Here is a 21,982-nt window from a genome sequence, read left to right on the forward strand (position 1 = left end):
CAATACACTCACATCGACGCTCTCTGCTCTCTCTCCCTCCACCACCCTGCATACGCTCCCAGTCCCCCACCCTCCCGTCCGATCCCTTCCCCCTTCCCTCCATCTTCCCGCAGCCCCCTTCCCTCCACCCCCGCATAGTCTCCCTCCACCTTCCCGTCTGATTGCGGCCCCTTCCCTCCACCCTCCCACGTGCTGTACCCCGGGCATGTGGACAGCTGTTCTGAGTTCTCACTCCGGCTTCGCCCACCACCCTGATCCCACTGGGACCGTGCAGGGGTGAGGGGACGTGCTGGGGGGACCCGGAATGGCTTGCAGTCCTGCCGGGGGATCTAGGTTCAGCTTGGTGCCAGTCTGAGTAACGTTGGGTCTCTTATGTTCTAGCTCTGACAGTCCGATTCCTCACCCGGAGGTTTATTGGTGAATACGGAGATATTGGTGAGTATGTAGCTTTGGGTTATGATCTTTTTCATTCTTTCTTCCACACTCTCTTAACGGCTCCCTCTTTTTTTCCCCCTCCCCGTGCGGCTCCAGAATCCGTTTACACGCACAACGTGATGGTCGGAGGCAGAGACGTTTGCTTCAGCATCTGGGACTCCACTTGCCCCCAGGTGAGAAATCACAGCCTGCAGCTTCCCACCCAATCAAATGGGCTTTGGGGACAGAATGGATGGAATGAGTTTCTTGGGACTCGGGCCAGGTCCTAACAGGACAGGTGTCCTCCCAGCAGATGGAGCCAAGGCAGCTCATCCCCCCCCCACCCCCCACACCCATCTCCTCCTAGAAGGGCACATGGGCAAGGACAAACTTGCTTTAGTTCTGAAGAGCCTTTAGGAAACGCCTCTGCCCTCAACAAACGTGGCCCCCTTGGCTTCCACCTGAGGCTGAGAAATGGCACCCAATTCCTTTAATAATGGAATTACTTTTTGGGAGAGGGAAGCTGAATAAAGACCAAGTGGGGAGGGCAAGAGCATTGCTGACAGAACTGACCCTCTCCAATGCCCTGGCATTACTCCTGCAGCAACTAATGTCAGGCACTCACCAGCGTCTCCACCTGCCCACAACAAAGATGGCTGCTTCAGCTCTTCCCCAGTAATGGCCAGGCCCTCCTTCCCCTCCTAGCTGGTCAATTGTGCCATGCGGCACCTGGAGGGAAAATCCTTTCCTGACCCCCTCCCCCCTTCTCCCCAGCTGGGCTGGTAAGAGTAGGGGTGGGTTGATCTGATCATTGTGGCGACGTGATGGCCTCTTTGCCTCAGCTAATTCCTGGTTTTTGTCCCGCTCTCTCTAACCTGCCCCCACTGCCTCCTCTCCAGACCGCCGAGCTCCAGGGCTGGGTGAGTGAGAAGCAGCTGCGCTGGGCGGACGGCTTCGTCGTGGTCTACAGCATCTGCGACCGCTCCAGTTTCCACCTGGCCCGCCAGCAGCTCCAGCGCATCCGGCAGCTGAAGCGGCGGAGCGGTTCCGAGAAAGTGCCCATCATCCTGGTGGGCAACAAGCGGGACCTGCAGCACGGGCGGGCCGTCTCCAGCGAGGAAGGGCGACTCCTGGCCCTCTCCACAAACTCAGGCTTCTTTGAGATCTCGGCCGCTGAGACGTACCACGGTGCCCTGGTGGTCTTCCACGAGCTCCTTGACCTGGTGCGGGACTGCAGGAGCTCCGGCAAGAAGGCCGTGGGCATCCGCGGCATCGTCCGCACCATGTCGGCCGTCTTTGGGAGGAGGAGGACAGAATAAGCAAGGAGGAGTCCCGCAAAGAGAGCTCAGATCCTGGGGAAAACGGAATGTAGCCGGAACAACCAGTGGCTTGGGTGTCGCTGGTTCCTCGGTCTGGCATGGAGCGTGGCATCGGATGAGCCCCTTAGTGAGGGTCTGTGGTGAGAGCCAGGGGGAAGCAGTTCTGTGTGTGTGCCGCCAGCCTTCTCAGTGGGAGCTCTGGCTGGGGTCTACAATATAATCGGGGTGGTAATTACATTCCGCCTCCCTACCTGTGCCCACTGGCAGTTTCCGCTGGAGGAATGATTCTCCACCTGCACAATTCCTTAAAATTGTGACCGTGTGGCTGTTAAAGAGCTGCTGCGCTCTGCCCCAGAGGTGGGTGCATTTCATGGGGTGGGTGAATGAGCGATGTTTATAGTAAACCGGATTTGTCAAGTGGACATTGGGTGCCCAGGTCTCCCCTGACGCCTGTGCAGAGTGGGCGTGTAACACTAGCAACCCCGAATGGCAGCATTTTACGGGCACTTTGACTCCAGAGGGCCAACATCCCTGCTGGAGGAAATTTACACTGCTCCGTGGAAGTGCACCAAATTTGGAACACAAGGCACAAGGCAGCAGAGAAGCTGTCACCCAGATCCCATATTTGCATGATACAATCAGTATATGGGACCTGCGCCTGAATTCAGGCTGAACTCCCATCGAGAATCAGACACTACGCATTGATCTTAGCTCCACGGAGCCAAGAAGCGAACCTGTAAAACCTTTGCTTGAGGTTCAGGCATTGGGCCCTCTTAACCAAAGGCACGACTGTCTGCAGCAACCTAAAAGCCTGAAGCACAAAGTTTACGTACTTTTAAGGGGCCCATATTTGAAAACTGGGCTCTAAACCCTTGGGTAGTAGAGAAGATTACAATTGTGGTGATGAAATAATGGGGCTTACTGGAGTTTGAGTAGGTTGCACTGGGCTGCACTGGTTTTTCTGCTGGGTTTCCAAATTACTTTTCCTGCTAAAAGTTATCGCGCCAGGTTCTGATCTCGGTTCTGCTGGTCTGAACTCATGGACTTTAACAGAGTCACTCTGGGTTTACACTTGCTGTAACTGAGAGCAGAATCTAACACATTGCGTGACTCGTCAGCTACACCAGTGTAAATCCACGTCATTCATTAGTCAGTGGAGTGACTCTGAATTTATTTCAGTGTAACTGATGGAGGAAATCTGGCCCTTTGATTGCACCCTGTAAGCAACAACGGTGGCATCTGTCATTGCATGCAGCGAAGGCTAGTGACAGAAGTAAGGCTCAGGACTCCAGGGTTCGATTCCTGGCTCTGCCACTGATTTGCTGTGCGACTTTGGGCAAATCACGTCCCGCCCTGTGCCTCAGTTTCTTCATCTGTAACATGGGGATAATAATGCCCACCTCACAGTTTGTGTGGTCTGAGGTTTCATTAGTTGCAAAAGTGTAAATTATTATTGATTTTTTCCAAAGCCAGATTCTCAACCTAGAATATTAGAAACATGGAACTGCTGAGAGATAAGGCTTTTGCTGTTTCAGGCAGGGTCATTTTAAATGCCACCTGTTCCAGGGTGAGTGGAAGATGTTATGGTCTCCAGCAGCTGGAATACAAATTCTCCCAAAATAAAATGTGAACTGTTGTATATTTGTGAATAACATAAATATTTAACTTATTGGAGCGAATGTTTACATCCAGAATTTTTTTTTTCTGGTTAAAATATTCTACTTGCACATTAGAAAAAATAAATGATTGTGAAAAAATGTTATTTTTGGAGGGGCAATAAACATTTGTATGTTATAAAAAAAATAGTTGGATGCTTTCACTATGACTCTTCGCCCTTGGAGGAAAATCTCAAAGGAGCTGGATTCAGTTCCTGGCTTTGCCACGGACGCCTTGGGTGATCTGGGCAAGTTACTCAGGCCCAGCTATTACAACAGAAAAAAAAACGGGGGGGGGGAGGTTATCAGACTTCTAAGTAATGAACAGACAATAGAGGGGCTCTGGCACTGATCTGTTACCTAGTGGATAGAGAACTGGATGGGGGACTCAGAAGACCTGGATTCTATTCCCAGCTCTGCTGCTGGCCAACCTTGGGCAAGTCACAGCCCCACTGTGTGCCTCAGTTTCCCCATCTGTAAAATGAGGTTAATGATACCTCCTTTGGAAAGCGCTTTGAGAGCTGCTGACGATAAGAGCGAGTGGTTATTATTATTTAACCCACACTACAAAGCCAAAGGGACAACCAGCAAATGGAGTGGCAGGTACTTTCTGCACAGATGCAGGCAGCAGGCTGGTGAGGTCTGTCCTGAGGTCAGACCAGGCCCCAGTGTAATGCGTTGTTGGGCCCTGGGACACTTGTCACAGCACACAGACATAGCAAGGGGGGTTTCTTTGCAAGTGGGCAGAGTAAGGGGACTCCTGGGACCCATGTCTAGGAGGGAGTGTTATCTGGGGGGTTAGAGCAGGGGAGCGGGAGCCAGGACTCCTGGGTTTTCTCCCTGTGATTACCTCAAGAGGAGTCACTCCTGCTCCAGGTGTCTCATTGCAGTTTTCCCTTCCTCCCTGCACCGGGTGGAGCCATGCAGAGAAGCGCTCACACTGTCACAGACACCAAACAGAGGAAACCGGTTGATCTGCAGCCATGCAGACGGGGGCGGAATCTACACAGCACTTGGGACCATCCTGTCCCCTCCCCAGCCATGAGGCAGAAGCTGCGGCTGGGGAGCAGATGGTGGAGGGAGGCTGGCGGTGCTATTTGTGAAGCTGAGTAGGATGGGGCCACGGAACCAACATCCATGTGCCACAACAGTCACCATCCGTGGGTTCTCCGGACACACCTTCCCCACAGATAAGTATTTGGCACCATTACCCAGCGTCCAAGCAGAGCGGGTTCGGCCAGAGGCTGCCTGCAGCACTGACTCGCATGGGAACGTCTGTGGGGCAAATTCTGGGGTAGTGTAAATGACACATGGGGCCTGACCCTCAGTCACTCCACCTAGGCTGGGGGTTGGGGAAGGGGGGGAGAAGGCATTTAGTCCTTTATTCTGCCCAGCCTCCAGTATAAATCAGAGTGGCCTCAGGGCTGCTCTAACTTACGCTCTGCTCCCTACGGACTCTCAGCAGCAAAGAACAGTCACAGTGCAGTGTGCTCTGGTCGTGCCCTGATTCACCCCCTTGCTCTTATTATCAACGACCCACAGACATGAGTTGAGGAATCCACTGTGGACTGAAGGGAGGATGAAGTCCTGAGTTTATATCCCAGCCCAGGGACCACAATAACCCTGGAATCCAGCCCTCTCTACTAAACCAATTGGTTCAGTCATAGAGCACTGGACTGGGGCTCAGGAGGCCTGGCTTTGATGCCTAGCTCTGCTACAGACTCACTGTGTGACCCTGGGCAAGTCACTTGAGCTCGCTCTGTTCCTCGGTTTCCCCATGTGCCAAATGGAGATAAAGACCATTTGCAATTGTACACTGATAAGGGACATTATAAGGACCTAGCAGGGGCTCTCCACTCAGGCACTGAAGATGGAAACTGATCTATTCTCCCTGGGACCCACATGGCTACAATAACCTTGCAAACAACTAGTCTCTCTGGGACAGTGCAGGTGTGAAGCTTGCCCTGCTGTTACCTGTTCTGGGTGGATAAACAAAGGCCTCTAGCACCTGGGATGCCTCACACCAGCCCTGATCTGTGTTTGGTTTTACACCGGAGTCCATACACTGAAGCAAATGCCCTGGAATAGCATTTACCCCTCTGTGTGGCAGCCCACACATTCTCCCATGAGCCCGCAGGCTACAGTGTGACCCAGAGCTCTGGGAACTGAGCGAGGGCAGAGACCATGTCCCCTTAGTCAGCATCAGCTCAGGAATCTGCTAACCTCCCAACTGGCTGAGCAGTCACAGAGATGCGGTCACTTCCCCTTGCTGTGGGCAACACAGCAGAACAAAGCTCAGCTCCCAGCACTTCCAGGATGTTACAGAAAGGCTCTGGATTTGGAAGAGTGCAGTAGCAGCTACAAGCCAGGCTCTGATCTCTCCTATACTGGTGTAAATCCAATGCAGAGAGTGACTCTGGGTTTGCCCCAGGGATCAGAATATGGGCCAGTCTCCTAATCCAATAGGGACTGGGGTGTGTGAGATCTGAGGGTGTCTCTAAACGAGGACTGTGCAAAGAACATTATAAAAAAATAACATGCAGGGAAAGATAGACGTTAAAAGCAGCTCAGATCACACAAAAAATGTAGGGTCCCATCCTGGTGCTGATGGACATATATTTGACATCCCTGTTCACCAATTCCCCCAAAGCTGCCATATCAAGAAACAATGGGCGCTTTTGGATCATGGGAGGTGAATCAAAGGATCTGTTTTATCTGGTTTAGGGCATTAAACAGGAACCTTGAATGGAGGTGCACAGCTACTGTACTGACTCACCCTTTCAGCCAGAGCAGGTGGGGACTGATTAAGCCTGTTCAACAACATAAAGGCTGAGTCTGGGAGTGAAGGGAGTGCTAGAAGAGGGCCTATAGGGATGAGATGTAATGAACCTGCTTAGGAGGGAGGGGGGCTAAGGTTTATCATGATAAGCACAGTCCTGCCTGAGGGTTTTGTTACCTTAATGAAACAGGATGACCAGCAGTGGGGAAGGGTGAGCTTGGACAATGTCCATCATGCATGTGCTGTGTTAGGAGCCAAGCACAGTGGGCCACTGACCACGTATCGTGCCCAATAAGTATCTACTGACCTACCAGGAGTTAAAGTGGAATGCAATTCTGGGTAAACAGCTGGGTGCATGGGGCTCTGGCTTCCCAGTTACAAAGGGCCCCCTGGCTCTCCAGACACTGGCCTGTCTACCAGCAGTCGTTACCTCCCATACAGCAGGGGCCTGAGTCTCTGCACCAGCGGCTGTCGTTTATACTGCGCAGAGCAGGTGTGAAATGCTATGGGCTCAGAACGGCAGCGTTCGACACGCACACTGCACTGGCGTAAATGACAGGACCGGGGCAGCAGGATGGAGCTGGGGCCTGGAGTCAAACACCTCCAGGCTGCGGGGAAGTTCAGCAGGTGGCCCTCAATTCCGGAACGGGCTGAAACCCAACCCTGGGGGGAGTCCGGATTTGGATCTGAATTCTGCAGCTCCAGTTCTGGATCATGAACAAAAGCGCTAAGTAGATTCAGTTTGGATGGCCCAGAATTGTCAGAAGTCACACGAGATCCACTAATTTCTCCTAGGGCTGAGGGAAGATATGACTGCTCTCTACAAATATATCAGAAAAATAAATACCAGGTAAGGAGAGGAATTATTTAAGCTTAGTACCAATGTGGACACAAGAACAAATGGATATAAACTGGCCATCAGGAAGATTAGACTTGAAATTAGATGAAGGTTTCTAACCATCAGAGGAGTGAAGTTCTGGAACAGCCTCCCAAGGGGAGCAGTGGAGGCAAAAGACATATCTGGCTTCAAGACTAAGCTTGAAACGCTTATGGAGGGGATGTGTAATGAGATTGGTCTTTGACTATTAGCAGTAAATGTGCCCCATGGCTTGTGATGGGATGTTAGATGAGATGGGATCTGAGTTACTACAGAGAATTCTTTCCTGGATGTCTGGCTTGTGAGTCTTGCCCACGTGCTCAGGGTTTAGCTGATGGCCATATTTGGGGTTGGGAAGGAATTTTCCTCCAGGGCAGATTGGCAGAAGCCCTGGGGGGGGGTTGCTTTCCTCTGCGGTGTGGGGCACGGGTCACTTGCTGGAAGATTCTCTGCAGCTTGAAGTCTTTAAACCATGATTTGAGGACTTCAATAGCTCAGACGTAGGTTTGCTACAGGAGTGGATGGGTGAGATTCTGTGGCCTGCATTGTGCAGGAGGTCAGACTAGATGATCATAATGGTCCCTTCTGACCTTAAAGTCTATGATTCTATGAGTTCACTTCTAACTCCGCTGTAACATTTATGGGCTGGGGTCATCTTCACCTGGCCCCATGAGGAAGGGTTGAGCAGCCTCTGAACAGGGAGATAGAGAAGAGGCCTGGGGCTTGCTCTTTAGAGAGGCTGGGCACCGACAAATGCAGCTGAACTCAACAACCGCTGGGGGGATTGAGGATCTTGGAAAATCAGCTCCATAAGGCAGATCTCTGGAAGACTCTAGGCAAATTAATTGATCAAAAAGCCTCCTGCAGTACGGAGGTAACACCAGTCCTGTGTCTGCAGAGACACCAATAAGCATCGGCTTCTGTGCGCTCTCGGCAAGGTGGCAATTGAAGGAAGCTCGAAGAACTGAAAAGGAAGAACAGCAGGACGAGGAACAGAACAGAAGACTCATTTAACAGCAGGGGAGGGGACGCCAGACTCGGCAATCAATAGCCTCACTACTGAGACACCGGGCTGGATTCTCCACTCGCTTTCCCCAGTGTCAAAAAGGAGCAGCTCTGCTGCAATCAATGGGGCTATGCTGGTGTGAAACCAGAACGAGATCAGATTCTGGCCCTTGTGCTGCACCCGCTGGCTGCGGGGCAAGTGAAATGTACATGTGCGAGCTAAGGGAGGGCTGGAGCAATTCCACTGTGGTCTCGCAGGGCCCGATTCGCACCTCAAACTGGCGTAAGGCAAGGGAATGCACACGGGAGTCACTGGACTTGTCCCTGAGGGGAGAATCAAGCTGAAGAGGGATACATATTTTGCAAAGCCACAGTCTGAGGGCGCATGCAGTGCACATGACATGCGTATCGCCGCTCGCATGGGCCTGGAGCGTGCAGCCACTCAGCCTCCTTCCGGAACTGCGACGGAAGGGAGGAGACCGTAAGCCAGCCTGAATGGGAATGGCAGGTTACTTGAGACAGGTGCACCTGTTTAGATACAATCCAAAGTGCCCCCACCTCCCAATCTATTGTTCAAACGCAGACATGGGGAACTAGCTGCAGGATGCTTATAGCAGGAGGATGCAAGTTCTGGTCCTGGGAGGAACATGGTCTAGTGATTTAAACCAGGGGCTGAGAAACAGGACATTCTGTGTCTGGCTCTGGGAAGAGAGTGGGGTCTAGCAGTTAGAACTAGGGGGCTGGGAGACAGGACTCTGGGATTCCATTCCCAACACTGGGGCAGGGAGTGTTGTATAGGACTGGGATTTAGGATTCCTGGAGCCTATTCCCAGCTCTGCCACTAACGTGCCCTGTGACGAGTCACATAGTCTCTCTGTGCCTCAGTTTCCCCACCTGTAAAGTGGGGGTTAACACCCATGTGCTTAGCATGTTCGGAGAGTCTGTGCTAGTGATGCAAGAACCAGGGATTGCTCTTTCGGAGTGAGCTGTGCCCACTTGCAGACTCAAGAGAACGGCAGGGGGACGCAGCCCTGGCTCCAGTGAACGTGGCTGGGTTCATGTATTTATTTTTTTTAGTAGATTTTACAGAACACAAGCACAGGAAAGGAAATGCGAGAGGGAGGAGAACCTAGCTTCATAGCAAAACTGATCAAAGCTAATTCACAAGGGCCCTGGATTGAGGGAGCCTGTCCTGCTGCAGTGTCTTTGAAGGTGATGACTCGGTCATGTGAGAACCATAAAGGGTTCTTGTGCAGCAGCTACCACTGGAGCTGCTCCCTGTAATGCCATCTCTTCTCTCTTCCTGGCTTCTCTAGCTCCACCCTTACACGCAGGCCGGACTTTCTCGATGCAAGAGCCTTCTCCAGGGCAGCTTTGCTCCCCTGGGGCAGCCGTTCTGCATCTCTCCTTCCCCACCAGTGCTCCTGGCAGACCCAGGCCCTCTCTGCTCTCTATGATTTATCTTCCTAACTCCATAAAGCCACTTAGGGTGCACCTTGCACGGAAGGACGGATACAAAAGCGAGGGCCCCCTTTTGCACACTGCTTCTGCATATTTGAAGCCAGAGGGAGCGAAGAGTGCTCTGCAGCTGGCAGGATTGGGTGCTAATGCTAAACTGGAGGCATGTAGCCAGCTATTCGGTAACCCCAGCACTTGCACTGCATTGGGGGTGTTTTGCACATGAGATTTAGCTCTGGCCCATCTCCTCTATGTCACAGCAAGCTGCTTGGAAGAACTTGAAATCCACAAGACCCAAGACTGCGTTCAGTAAGTGCCACTCAGTTGTGGGGACCGTTACTGCCCTGGGGAAAGAGAGGTCTTTTTGGAAGCACAGTTGTGGTATTTGGGGAAGATGTGAAGTGGTGTCAGTTAATAGGAAAGGGAAGGCTTGGCAGCTGCCAGCAATGGGGTTAGGCTGGCGTGCTGTTGCTGGAGAAGATGCCTTCCCTGGGGGGTGGTTGTTGGCATGGTTACCACTGGGCGTGTTAGGGCGATTAACCTGCAGAATTCCCAGCTATGGGATATTAACTGAGGTTATCCTGTGGAACTCTCTACTGCAGGATGATATCTGAGTCTACCCTGTGGAACACCCTGCCACAGGATATTAATTGAGGAACTTCCTGCTACAGAACAATGTCTCAGGTTAACTTACAGAGGCCCCTGCTGCAGGGTATTAACTCGTTCTGCTCAGCCCCCCCAATTCTATTCCTGGCCTAAAGCTTCCCAGCCCAGAACCAGAGACGTTTCATTTCGCCCTTATCATTTTGACTTTATAATATAATAAATATACTATTAACCTAGCGCTTATATAGCATATTTCATCCATAGACTTCTAAATGCTTCATTTCCCCCATGTTACAGACGGGGAAACTGGCACACAGAGAGGGAAGTCTCCCAGCAGATCATTGGCAGAGCTTGCAATGAGCCCAGATCTCTTGAGTCTCTGGTCAGTCCGCTAGCCACTAGGCCACTCTGCCTCCCTATATAATAGCTGAAATGATAAAGTCAAAATGAAGCAATTTCGATAAGGTCATCACGCATGATTTCATATTATTTCATTTTGCAAAAGATTCTGAGATTTTGATTTTCTGCCCAGATCTGGGAGAAAATGAAATTTCAAAATCCCAAAATGACCTGCAGGTTGCAAATCCCACTTCCAGCCCAGCTCCTGGCGGTTGTGGCAGAGAAGGGGGGGGCGGATGTCCTGGCTGCATGCTCACATCTCTTTGCCCAAGGAGGAGAGGTCCCTGCCCTCCCAGAGCTGACTGGCCACAGGGGGTGGAGAGTGAGTCTTCTTGGCAAGGGGATCCTGATTCAGGGTGGCAGGGAGCCCTCTCCGGGTTAGCAACGGGGTGGACCTGTGACCGCTCCCATCCTGGATGCTGCGCTTGCTTCTTGTACCTCTCGAGCTCGATTGCCTCCTCTGGACGAGCTGGACGGGGGTGGGATGCTGGGGGAAGCCAGGCTGGGGGCTTGGATCTGAGCCACTTGTCTCAGTCAGAGCAACCAGAGCGCGGTGGAGTTGACATCTCAGCTGGTCAGAGGTCACCGGCAGGGAATCACACTCATACACCCCCGCCACCACCACCTGTCCCTCCTAATGTCCTGATGTGAGTCTATTTTCATCCCTGCCTATACGAGCCATTAACGGCTCTTATGTAAGATCCGGAAAGCACAGGGTCACTTTGCTCAGATGTGATTAGAAAGTGCTGCTGGGAACAGTCCCTTCTGGAAGCTGCTGCCTTCAAGCCAGTCAGGCCCTGTACAGATGCCTGGCACAGCTGGTCTTACCGGGCCAGCCTCCTGGTCCGGTGAGACCCCAGCTCCGCCCTGGACTGGTTCCGGGCCGGTCAGTGGGGCTGGGGAGAAGACCGTGCTGTAATGAATGGAAAAGGGGCTCTCACCGAGTCTGGTGGACACAGACAGACCCTGTGGTTCTCTAACTCCCAGCCTGTGCTGCCTTGGGTCCAGGGGCGACTCTAGGTATTTTGCCGCCCCAAGCACGGCAGGCAGGCTGCCTTCGGTGGCTTGCGGATTCGGCGGCACACCTGCGGGAGGTCTGCCGAAGCCGTGGGACCAGCAGACCCTCCGCAGGCATGCCGCTGAAGGCAACCTGCCTGCCGCCCTCGTGGCGACCGGCAGAGCACCCCCTGTGGCTTGCCGCCCCAGGCATGCACTTGGCGTGCTGGTGCCTGGAGCTGCCCCTGCTTGGATCACTCCACAGGATCTGCCTAGGCTGACCCCTCCATAGGGAGCACCCGTTCTCTGTCTATGAGAAGCTGGATCTTCATTGCGGGGGGAAACAGAGGGACTTACACAGGCATCCTGGGAGAGTTTACAAAGGGTTAACCGCCCCTCTGCATCCTCAGCCAAATCTCCCCTGTGGCTACCATCAGCTAAGATTTTGAGACTACATGAGGGAGCTACCCCAGATGGAAACATTCACCGTTCACTGTATGAGTGGCTGTTTGAAAAGAACAAGGAGTCCGGTGGCACCTTCAAGATTAACAGATTTATTTGGGCATAAGCTTTCGTGCGTAAAAAAACAGACTCCTTGTTGTTGTTTGGATACAGACTAACATGGCTGCCTCCTGAAGTTTGAAAAGAAACATTTTCAGGGCTGGATCTGTGCTTTCAGAGTCCCTTGAGCTCCCAGGAACTCCACAGGTTTTCTCTCAGTTAATAGCCTGCAGCCGCGCACTCTGTAGGTTAACCTCCATTACTGTCACACTGGGATGGCTGTAACAGGGGCTAGAGGTACTCGGCACCAGAGCTGGCCAAAAAAAGCAGAATTCCCATCTCCCGGGAAATGCAGAACTTAGAAATGTTGTCTACACTCGTTTGGGACCCCAGGCTAAGGAAACCAGAGCTCCAGTGTCTACACTGCATTATGTGGGCACACGGCCAACCACCACATTCCAAACTTTCTAATGACCTCCCAAAATGTGGCCGCTCCAGTCCTTCATTCGTGATGCAATGCGGGCAACCTCGACTGTCCACCAAACCTGATTGTCCAGAGGACAAAGAACCTGGGGCAGCGGGATTATGGGATATTTTTGGTGGACTCCCAGAGTATGAATCCAGCGTGGCTGTGTCTACACTGCAAAGCAATAAGGCATAGATCCTGAATCCTGACTTGACTCAGGCTCAGATCCTCTACCCCTGGGAGATGGGGTAGGGAGGGGTCCTGAGGCCTGCGTTAGTGCGATTTGTGTGTAGACAAAAGCGGGGTTAGGTGTGAGGCTGAGTCAGCACCCTGGGAGTACACTACAGTGCAGAAATGCCCTTGGAGTACCTTTCCCAGACCCGAAGAAGAGCTCTGTGTAGTTCAAAAGCTCATCTTTCACTTGCCAACAGCAGCCGGTCCAATAAAAGATATTACCTCACCCACCCACCCTCCCCCAGGGTGACCAGATGTCCCAATTTTATAAGGACAGTCTTGATTTTGGGGGCTTTTTGTTATATAGGCTCCTATTACCTCCCACCTCCTGTCCTGATTTTTCACACTTGCTGTCTGGTCATCCTCCCCCTGCTCCTCTCTTACAAATAATTAAATAGCCCTTGGGCCAAAGAGACAGGCCGACTCTCCAGCCCAGCAGTTGCATTCAAGTCCTTGCTCTGACTCAGACAGAGAAGAGATCCAAACCTGGGCCTTCCACGTGCCCATCCTAACCAACAGTCTGTTGGCTATTTTGGGGCAGGTCTCTCTCCCTCTAGGCACAAATTCCATCCTGGGCCTAAACAACCTTCCTGGCAACATTTTCATCTAAACCAATGTACTGTCGGGCACCGTTCCCTGGAAACCGACACATTCTCCCCGAAACAGCATTTTGCAACAGAAAATTTTTTTGCCTGCAACTTTTTTGCCCAGTTACAACCCCACCCCCACCCTGAACCAGCCGTTCGGCTCAGGCCTCCGCAGCATGGGAGTTACTGACATTGGATCTTTCCGCTGCCCTGCTGATGACAGACAGCAGAGAGCTGCTAAGCCCCAGACCTGCCCCACTCCCCAGTGACCCCTGGCTGCTGTACATCCTGCAGGCCTCACACATGAGCTCATTGTCTTTCCAGAAGGTATTTGCTAGCTCTCTTCTAGGAGGCAGCTTACGGGACGGCACCCGGCTGTCTGGAGAAGCCAGACCAGGCAAGCATCTGGTACGTAACGGTGACTTTCACCCGAGCCACAAGAATTGCAGCCCCTGGAGCAGGCTTATGGTCCATCTAGAGTGCAGTACCCACCCTCGACAGTCAGACAGTAGCTCCCCCTGCTCACACATGCCCGGGCCATGCTATATGGGAGGGAGTCTGGTGACTGGATGGAGCCCTGCAGCATGAAGTTGAAGACCCCTTCCGTTAGGGTCCTAGCAGGTGCAATCCTTATTGAGATAAACATCTAATTCTTTTCTGAATGTCACTGAGCTCCTTGGCAGGGTGATACTCAGTAGCAGTGAATCCCACAGATTAACCTCACTAACATCCTGTAGCAGAGAGTTCCACAGGCAAACCTCACTAATACCCAGTAGCAGTGAATCTCACAGGTTAACCTCACTAATATCCTGTAGCAGAGAGTTCCACAGGCAAATTGAACTAATATCCAGCACGTTAAATCACATTAAAACCGCTAGTTAACCACAGTGATATCCTGGAACAGAGAGTTCCAGAGGCAAATCTCACTAATACACAGCAGCTGTGAGTCCCACAAGTTAACCTCACTAATATCCTGTAGCAGAGAGTTCCTCAGGTGAACCACATTAAAACCCAACAGCAGTGTGTCTTGCAGATTAACCACAGCAATAGCTCATCGTAAAGGGTGGGTCTCACTTTGTTGGGTTTATTTTCTGTCTACCAGAGACTGTGAAACAGGTAGCAGAGTGGGAGCAAGACAGAAATAGAATATCTCTGGGGCACGACCTGTCTCTTTGTTATATGTTCATACAGACTCCCTAACACTATGGGGTCATTACTGGGGTTCCCAGGTGCAACCATCAGACAAATATAATAAGACCAGTAAAACATAGAATCATAGACTCATAGACTTTAAGGTCAGAAGGGATCACTATGATCATCTAGTCTGACCTCCTGCACAATGCAGGCCACCAGAATCTCACCCATCCACTCCTATATCAAACCTACGTCTGAGCTATTGAAGTCCTCAAATCATGGTTTAAAGACCTCAAGCTGCAGAGAATCTTCCAGCAAGTGACCCGTGCCCCACACCGCAGAGGAAGGCAACCCCCACCCCCCCAGGGCTTCTGCCAATCTGCCCTGGAGGAAAATTCCTTCCCAACCCCAAATATGGCCATCAGCTAAACCCTGAGCACGTGGGCAAGACTCACCAGCCAGACACCCAGGAAAGAATTCTCTGTAGTAACTCAGATTCCATCTCATCTAACATCCCATCACAAGCCATGGGGCACATTTACTGCTAATAGTCAACGACCAATCTCATTACACATCCCCTCCATAAGCATTTCAAGCTTAGTCTTGAAGCCAGATATGTCTTTTGCCTCCACTACTCCCCTTGGGAGGCTGTTCCAGAACTTCACTCCTCTGATGGTTAGAAACCTTCATCTAATTTCAAGTCTAACCTTCCTGATGACCAGTTTATATCCATTTGTTCTTGTGTCCACATTGGTACTGAGCTTAAATAATTCCCCTCCCTCCCTGGTATTTATTCTTCTGATATATTTGTAGACAGCAATCATATCTTCCCTCAGCCCTAGGAGAAATTAGTGGATCTCGTGTGACTTCTGGCAATTCTGGGCCATCCAAACTGAATCTACTCAGCACTTTTGTTCATGATCCAGAACCAAGTGCCAAACTGACAAAAGGCTTTGCAAAAATCACCTCCGTGAGCTAGGTACCTAACTCCCATTGACTTTCAATAGGAGTTAGGCACTTGACCGCCATAGGCACTTTTGTAAATCTCATTGAATGCACCTCTAGGTACCTAACTATTGCCGTGAATCTGCTCTCAAATCTAGCAGAAGGGTTTTGCTATTTGATTCGGGTCTGGTTAGCATGCAATTCCACCCAAGGGGAAAATCACAAGAAGATTTTTTGTTTCGGTTGGATGTACCCATTCTATGGCTGTGTTCTGTGCTCGTTATTATAGGCGACGAGTCAAAGACGTGCACCTCACACTCGGAACAGAAAGTAGTAGTGTCTGAGGCACTGCAGCTTTTATCCTGGCCCCAAAATTAAAGGGCTGGGTTAGGAGTTGAGGTTCTGACCCTAGTCCCAGCCTCTAATCGGAGCTCTCCCCGGTCCTTCTCCAGACTGAAACACAAGGCCAGGAGATGAAAGTAATATTATTTTCAAGGACATAAGTGTTGAAGATTGAAATGTAGGGGGGGGAAATTAGATGATGGGAGAATTCAGGCCAGATTCTGATGCATGGGACCCTTTCTGGAGTTACTGGAGCTAGGGGCAGGTTCTGATCTCCACGAGACTGATGTGAATCTGTAGTCACTCCATTGTAGTCAATAGAATCATGGGCTGATTCTGATCCCCGTTATACCAGTGTAAACCCAGAGTAACCCTACTGGAGTCAATGGAGGTAGGGTCAGATTCCCAGTTACACTGGTGTATACATCCATGGAAGTCAAGAGATTCACTCTGGATTTGCACTGGTGTACCTGAGATCAGAGTCTGGCCTTCAGGCTTCTGGGAACAGAACATGCTTTCAGGAAAACATATGAATCATGCCCTGTTGTCAATTTCCCCCTTTGCTTGCTACACAAACTGCCCTCCTGGCGCTTCAGACACCCCCTTAACGGTTTCGGAGACGCAGCTGTGGCTCAGCTCATTGACTCAAGCAGGGCGAAAACGCTTTAGCGCTTTGATTTGTCAGAGTAATGGATGCTCCACTGACAAAGCAGAGAAGGAGCCTGGGGAGGGGGAAGAGAAATCACATCTAGTTCTTCTACTCTCCTGTTCACTCTACTGTCATAGTACAGACTGTCCCGAGTGCCCTGCACTTTGCCACTAGCAGCACGGCCAGCCGCCAGTGCATGGCAGAGCCAAAGTAGCCCCCGGCCATCTTCCCTGTTCAGGAGAAGTGCAATTCCCTCCTGGGGGAAATCTGGCTAGAGCACAGGCCATGCCAGGGGAGGCTTTGTTGCCAGCAGAGGTTGACGTGAAGGGAACATGGCTATTGCATTAAGTCACGAGCGGTTCATGAGGCCCTGAGGTGCTTTGGAAGAGAGTGACCTGGCCATTCGTCTTCTGGTGGGCCCCATGGCTTCAAAGAGAGGCTGTCTGGAACTGAAGATCTTACTCCGTGGATACACAGAGACATAGGCAACGCCAGCCTGGATCAGACCCAGTGTCTGCCTAGTCCAGTGTCCTGTCTCTAGCACTGACCAGCACCAGATTCTTCAGTGCAAGAAGGAAGGAACCCACACCCCAGAAGCTGAGGCAGCTGCCAGAATGAAACTTCTAGCTAGAGCTTCATTCTTTGTACAGCAGTAACATCACAGGAGTCCAACTGAGATTGGAGCCCCATTTTGTCAGGCGCTGCCCAGGAATCCATAATAGCAATCCTGCCCCGAAGAGCTTGCAATCACCACAGACGTGACACACAAAGGAAGGACTGTTCTCACCAGCTTACAGGTGGGGAAACTGAGGCACAGTGATTTACTTGTCACACACAGGGAGTCTGGGGCCAGGAATTGTACCTTGAATCACATTGCAATGTTTTAACCACAAAACCATCCATCCTATTTAAATCCCCTGCCCTCAATCGGAGCTATTGGGAGGGTTGGGGGTGGGAGAGAGGGGGCAGGAAACAAGATGCAAAGTAGAATCAAGTCCTTGTAGCCAAAACCCACAGCTGCTGTCTGACACCCTTAGCCACATGGACACAAGGTCGCTTTAAACCCCCAGCCTGGCCTGACTTCAGCTGTGCCAGGAGCTTTGCTTCAATAGGCACAAGAGCTGGAGGTCAGGGATAGCAGCTGACCTCACGCAGCACAAGCGTGTGTGAACAAGTGCCATGGGGACACAGGGGATTAAGGGCTCTTTGACTGCACGCCTGTTGGGACGATGGTGAAACGGGGCAGAACGTCCTGTGCGATAAAAGATCACGGGGGACCCTTAGCCCAGGAAGCTAATTAATCAGAGGGGAAATGAGACATCCCGGGCCCCTTCCTGCTTCATTAACTTCTCACACCTAGGGCCTCCCGTCAGGAGCTGGGGTTCGTTAGTGCACGGCCTCTGCCCGTGGGCCAGCTCCAACCTGAGCTCTCTGCAGATCCCTGTCCTGTTCTCTCACACCCCCCGCCCCTTTTCCTCGCCCTCCCCTTCCTCACAGCCCGGCATCTACCTTGCTAGTGCTACCGGCTGTGGATGGAGGCGTCCAACGCTGGATTTTTACTGATTAATTGGATTGCCCTAGCACAGGGATAGGCAGCCTATGGTGCGGGTGCCGAAGGCAGCAAGCGAGCTGATTTTCAGTGGCACTCACACTGCCCAGGTCCTGGCCACCGGTCTGGGGGGCTCTGCATTTTGATTTAATTTTAAATGAAGCTTCTTAAACATTTACCTTTATTAACTTTCCATAGTTTAGTTAATAAATATTATAGCTTGAAGAGCTTCCTATGTTACTGTTTATTTTAACTGGGCCCACGCCAAAACCTTTTAATCACAGAGTGATAATGAAGACTCGGAGTCACCTCATTTCTGTACGAAGGTTGCCTCACCTGCGTGACACTAGGGATCCTGGGCAACCTCAGTCATGGCCCAGGCCTCGGCCATGGGCTGGAGAGCGGGCGCAAGAGAGCTGCAGGACCGAGCAGCTCCTCACCTGGAGAGAGCTTGATCTTGAGAGTGTCAGTGCGATCATACACTAAGAATAGTTGAAGGTGCTCTCTTAGACCTGCAGCAGTGATGGCACTAGCTAGTAGCCTACTGAGGGATGATAGTATCACCCATTGTTATCGATGGGAGACCAGCAGTATAGATGTAACTAAATATCACAACGAGTAGTGTGCGGAGACAAAGAACTGACTGAGGTTACAGCATCCTCCACCGGCGTGCAGACATCCTTTCATGCTGGCTACTCTTCAATCTGTAACTGTTAAATTTCTCGAGGCAGCTGTCTCTGCCCATTGAGCAGCATGGTCCAGGGTAGCCACGGGGCTGCGCCAGACTGGGGTGGGAGGGGGGTGGGGCATTTTCCCGGGCCCCAGGGGGCCAGTGAGCCCTGACTCACGCAGTGGTCGAGTCGTTGATGGCAATTTGGCGGAGGGGCCCTTCATGCTGCCTGCAAAACGACGCAGAGTGACTGAGGGCCCCCGCCGGCTGAACATGCCGCCAAAGACTCAGACCACAGCTGGGATGACGTACATGCGCTGCATCTCCCCACTTTGCCCAGGAGCCTGCGTCCTCTGGGTGGCCCCTGCGACCCTGGATCCCAGGCAGAGGAGGGATCCAGTGCCATGTGATGGAACTAGCTCGACATCAGTTATCTCCTAAGGCTGAAGGCTTTTGCTCTCTGCATATAGCCTCTTCCTGGAATAGCACCTGGAGGAGGGAGATGACCCTCTGAAGTCATACTCGTTAGGCGCGCAGCAGTCTGCCAGCCTGGAGAGCTCCTTCTGATTCATCAGGGGACTATCACGGGTCCACTGTAGATGCTGTTAACCGTCAGCTTTTCGCTCCTGCCTCCTCCATGTCGGAGCCGCAGGAGACCTGAGCATTGTCTCAGACTTAGTAGAGTTGGTGGACAGACTGCCAGCCTGAGTCGCATGAGGAGTGGCAGCCTGAGGAACGTGCCAGACCGTGCAGAGATGGAGGTCCTGCCTTCTGGGGACCTTCTTCCTGAGCCCCATCAGAGGACCATGAGCTATACCGCTGAGCATGAGGTTATCGTATCTCAGGTCTCTTTCCATGGTCCATTACCATATATCTGGAGCACCTCCGCTCGTTCATTGCGTTTACCACTCACACACCTCTGTGGAGAGGCAGAGATGTTTAGAAATGGGGACTGAGGCAAGAGAGACAAAGTCCTGCAGCATCCAATGGGATTAGGAGTCTATACTAAGTGAGTTGCCAAGGGCACAGAGTCCAGTAGGCAAAGCAGGACTGAGTCTGGCCCACAAGTCCCGCTACGCCTCCAGCCCCTGGACCTCCTTGAGCACCACAGATGCCTGTGGTTTACCTTATTATCGCTTGTCCTGTCACCACGGTATCTGGCACTCCTGAACATTTATGCATTTACCCCAGGAGAAAGGGATATTGTCCTTCCCATCTCTGCACAGCATGGGGACGAGGTACAGAGGTTTTTGGGCTTTTTTTTTTTTTTTTACTGTCTCACCCAAGGACATGCAGGGATCCTGCAGCACAGCAGGGAAACACACCCAAGTCTCCTGCACCCCGAACTTACGCGCTATCCACTAGGTCATGCTGTCTGCATTATCACTACCAGTAAACTGCTTCGATATTAACAGACTCCAAGCTTGCGGATCAGGCTGCTCATGGCTAACAGCTGTGGGGAATTTACTTGGCGGTGGGTATGTGGGATAATGCTACTCTAGCATGAGCAGCTCAGCCAGTGTGCAGGAGGTGCACCCCACCTGCAGAGAGAGAGCATTTTGGGGAGGTCAGGCTGTTAATATTGCAGCCCACCTCCAGCGCTACCTGCAAAATCACCCCTCATGCCAGTGGACCTGCTGGAGGCAGGTGTGACAGAGACCACAGCTTCATGCAGCACAGCGGGGGGTGGGGGGGGGCGTATTAAATGTATGAGTGGCTTATGTCTGATTGGTTTCTGCTTTGCAGCAGGGGCTTCCCACAGCCCCTCCTGGAACTAAAACAATGGGGGGCCACCCTGAGGATTGGAAAGGGCTTTGGATAATTGCACCCCCTGGCCTTGTTTGCACATACTGGGACTGAGGCTGCGTTTTTCAGCGACTAGGAAACAAAGCGAGGGCTTGAGATTGAACGGACTGGCAGGGTGCCTTTGACTTCAACAACCTGCCAGGACCTTAGGGGACCCCAGAGTGGGGAGACAGGGACAGTTGCCATATGCCAGGGGACTCAGCAGCAGCCCCACAAGGAATTGCTCCCCAGACACATGGCTCTTGTCACTTCAGCTCTGGCAAGAATACAATGAGCAGGTGGATAACACGATTAGCGGGAGCCACTGAGAACAGAGAGGCCTTTGCTTCCTTAATGATCCCGCTATGGCAGGAAGGTAGCTGAGATCAGTGGCTCATGCCCTACTGTTCAGCAGGGGGCCATGCTAATAATAAACCGCTCATCACAGGCAAGGATGGAGGAGCAGGTTAGGTGACACGGTGGTGGTGGTGATGGTGGGGAATAATAATGAGCTCTTATAAAAGACGCAGCTCTAAAAGTATTTTGCAAAGAGGGGTGTCATTACCCTGCTGACGATGGGGAAACTGAGGCACCAGGAGGGACTGGCCCCACAGCGTCTACACTGCATCTTGGAGCGAGCCTCCCAGCCTGGGTTCACCAGCAATGCTAAAAATAGCCTTGGAGATGTCACGACTGGGGCTGGAGCTGGTGCTCTCAGACCTGGGGTTAGGGTGACCAGATGTCCCGATTTTATAGGGGCAGTCCTGATTTTGGGGGCTTTTTCTTATATGGGCTCCTATTACCCCCCACTCCCACCCTGATTTTTCACACTTGCTGTCTGGTCACCCTACCTTGGGTGGGGTCTCGAAAGCCAGAGCCTGAGCATCAACGCGACATCTAGACAGCTGCCAGATGCGCTGCAGACGGACCCTAGGCCTGACGAACAGTGACTGAAGCACATGCCTGTCCGGAAATGGAGTGAAGAATACAGATGCGGTCCCCGAATTGGGGCCCTAACTGAGGGCCACATTTTCCAAAGGGCTCCAAGCTCCCGCTGCAACTCCGAGGAGCAGATTTTCCAAGGAGTTTAGTGCCGGGGGCTTTGGGAAAGTGTCACGAGTATGGGAGCTGCTTGGAACAGAGCGCCTTTGGCAACCTGGTCCCTTTGCAAAATCTAGTGCCACGGACAACTAGCGACTCTAAGCCCATGCCTGCAACTGGAATCTGGAGCTGCGACTCCCTCGTGCAGACATAGTTTGCACAGGTGCAATGTGATTTTGCACTGATGCAGCTTCTCCCCAATGTAAACAGTGCTTAGAGGTTTGCACCAACATCCATTGCAAACAAAGTCCAACGGCTTTCTATAATGATGATCACCGTAGCATGTAAGTGTGCCTGGTACCTATGCAGCTATCACAGTGTCTCTCTCTCTCTCTCTCTCCCCATGGACATCCTAAAGAGACTCTGACAAACTTGGCTGGGGTTTTCCCAGGAGCCAACTTCATAGCCCTAATTTGGAGGTTCCCTGCAGGATCAGGCCCCATCGCATTTTCCATCCCCAAAACTTGGGAAGGGAGAAATGCAGCCAGAGCAAACGCTGCCCCCATCCTCA

At 51.9% G+C, this 21,982-nt stretch overlaps 1 protein-coding gene and 1 long non-coding RNA gene across 2 annotated transcripts in view; one reads left to right on the forward strand and one right to left on the reverse strand.

Annotated features, from left to right (window-relative positions):
• The window catches only part of LOC116831852 (ras-related and estrogen-regulated growth inhibitor-like protein), a 4,009-nt gene extending 1,584 nt beyond the window's left edge, over window positions 1–2,425 (forward strand). Inside the window, exons 2-4 of the mRNA XM_032792181.1 lie at window positions 382–435; window positions 532–608; window positions 1,314–2,425. Coding sequence (XP_032648072.1) covers window positions 382–435; window positions 532–608; window positions 1,314–1,733 — 551 coding nt within the window. The 3' untranslated portion in view covers window positions 1,734–2,425. The remainder of the gene's footprint in view (window positions 1–381; window positions 436–531; window positions 609–1,313) is intronic.
• Window positions 2,426–10,763: 8,338 nt separating this feature from the next.
• Window positions 10,764–21,982, reverse strand: part of LOC116831890 (uncharacterized) — a 35,363-nt gene continuing 24,144 nt past the window's right edge. Inside the window, exon 3 of the long non-coding RNA XR_012656849.1 lies at window positions 10,764–11,083. This is a non-coding gene — a long non-coding RNA (uncharacterized LOC116831890). The remainder of the gene's footprint in view (window positions 11,084–21,982) is intronic.

The sequence above is a fragment of the Chelonoidis abingdonii genome, chromosome 11 (genome assembly GCF_003597395.2).
Source record: "Chelonoidis abingdonii isolate Lonesome George chromosome 11, CheloAbing_2.0, whole genome shotgun sequence".
In the NCBI taxonomy this organism is placed as follows: Eukaryota; Metazoa; Chordata; order Testudines; family Testudinidae; genus Chelonoidis; species Chelonoidis abingdonii.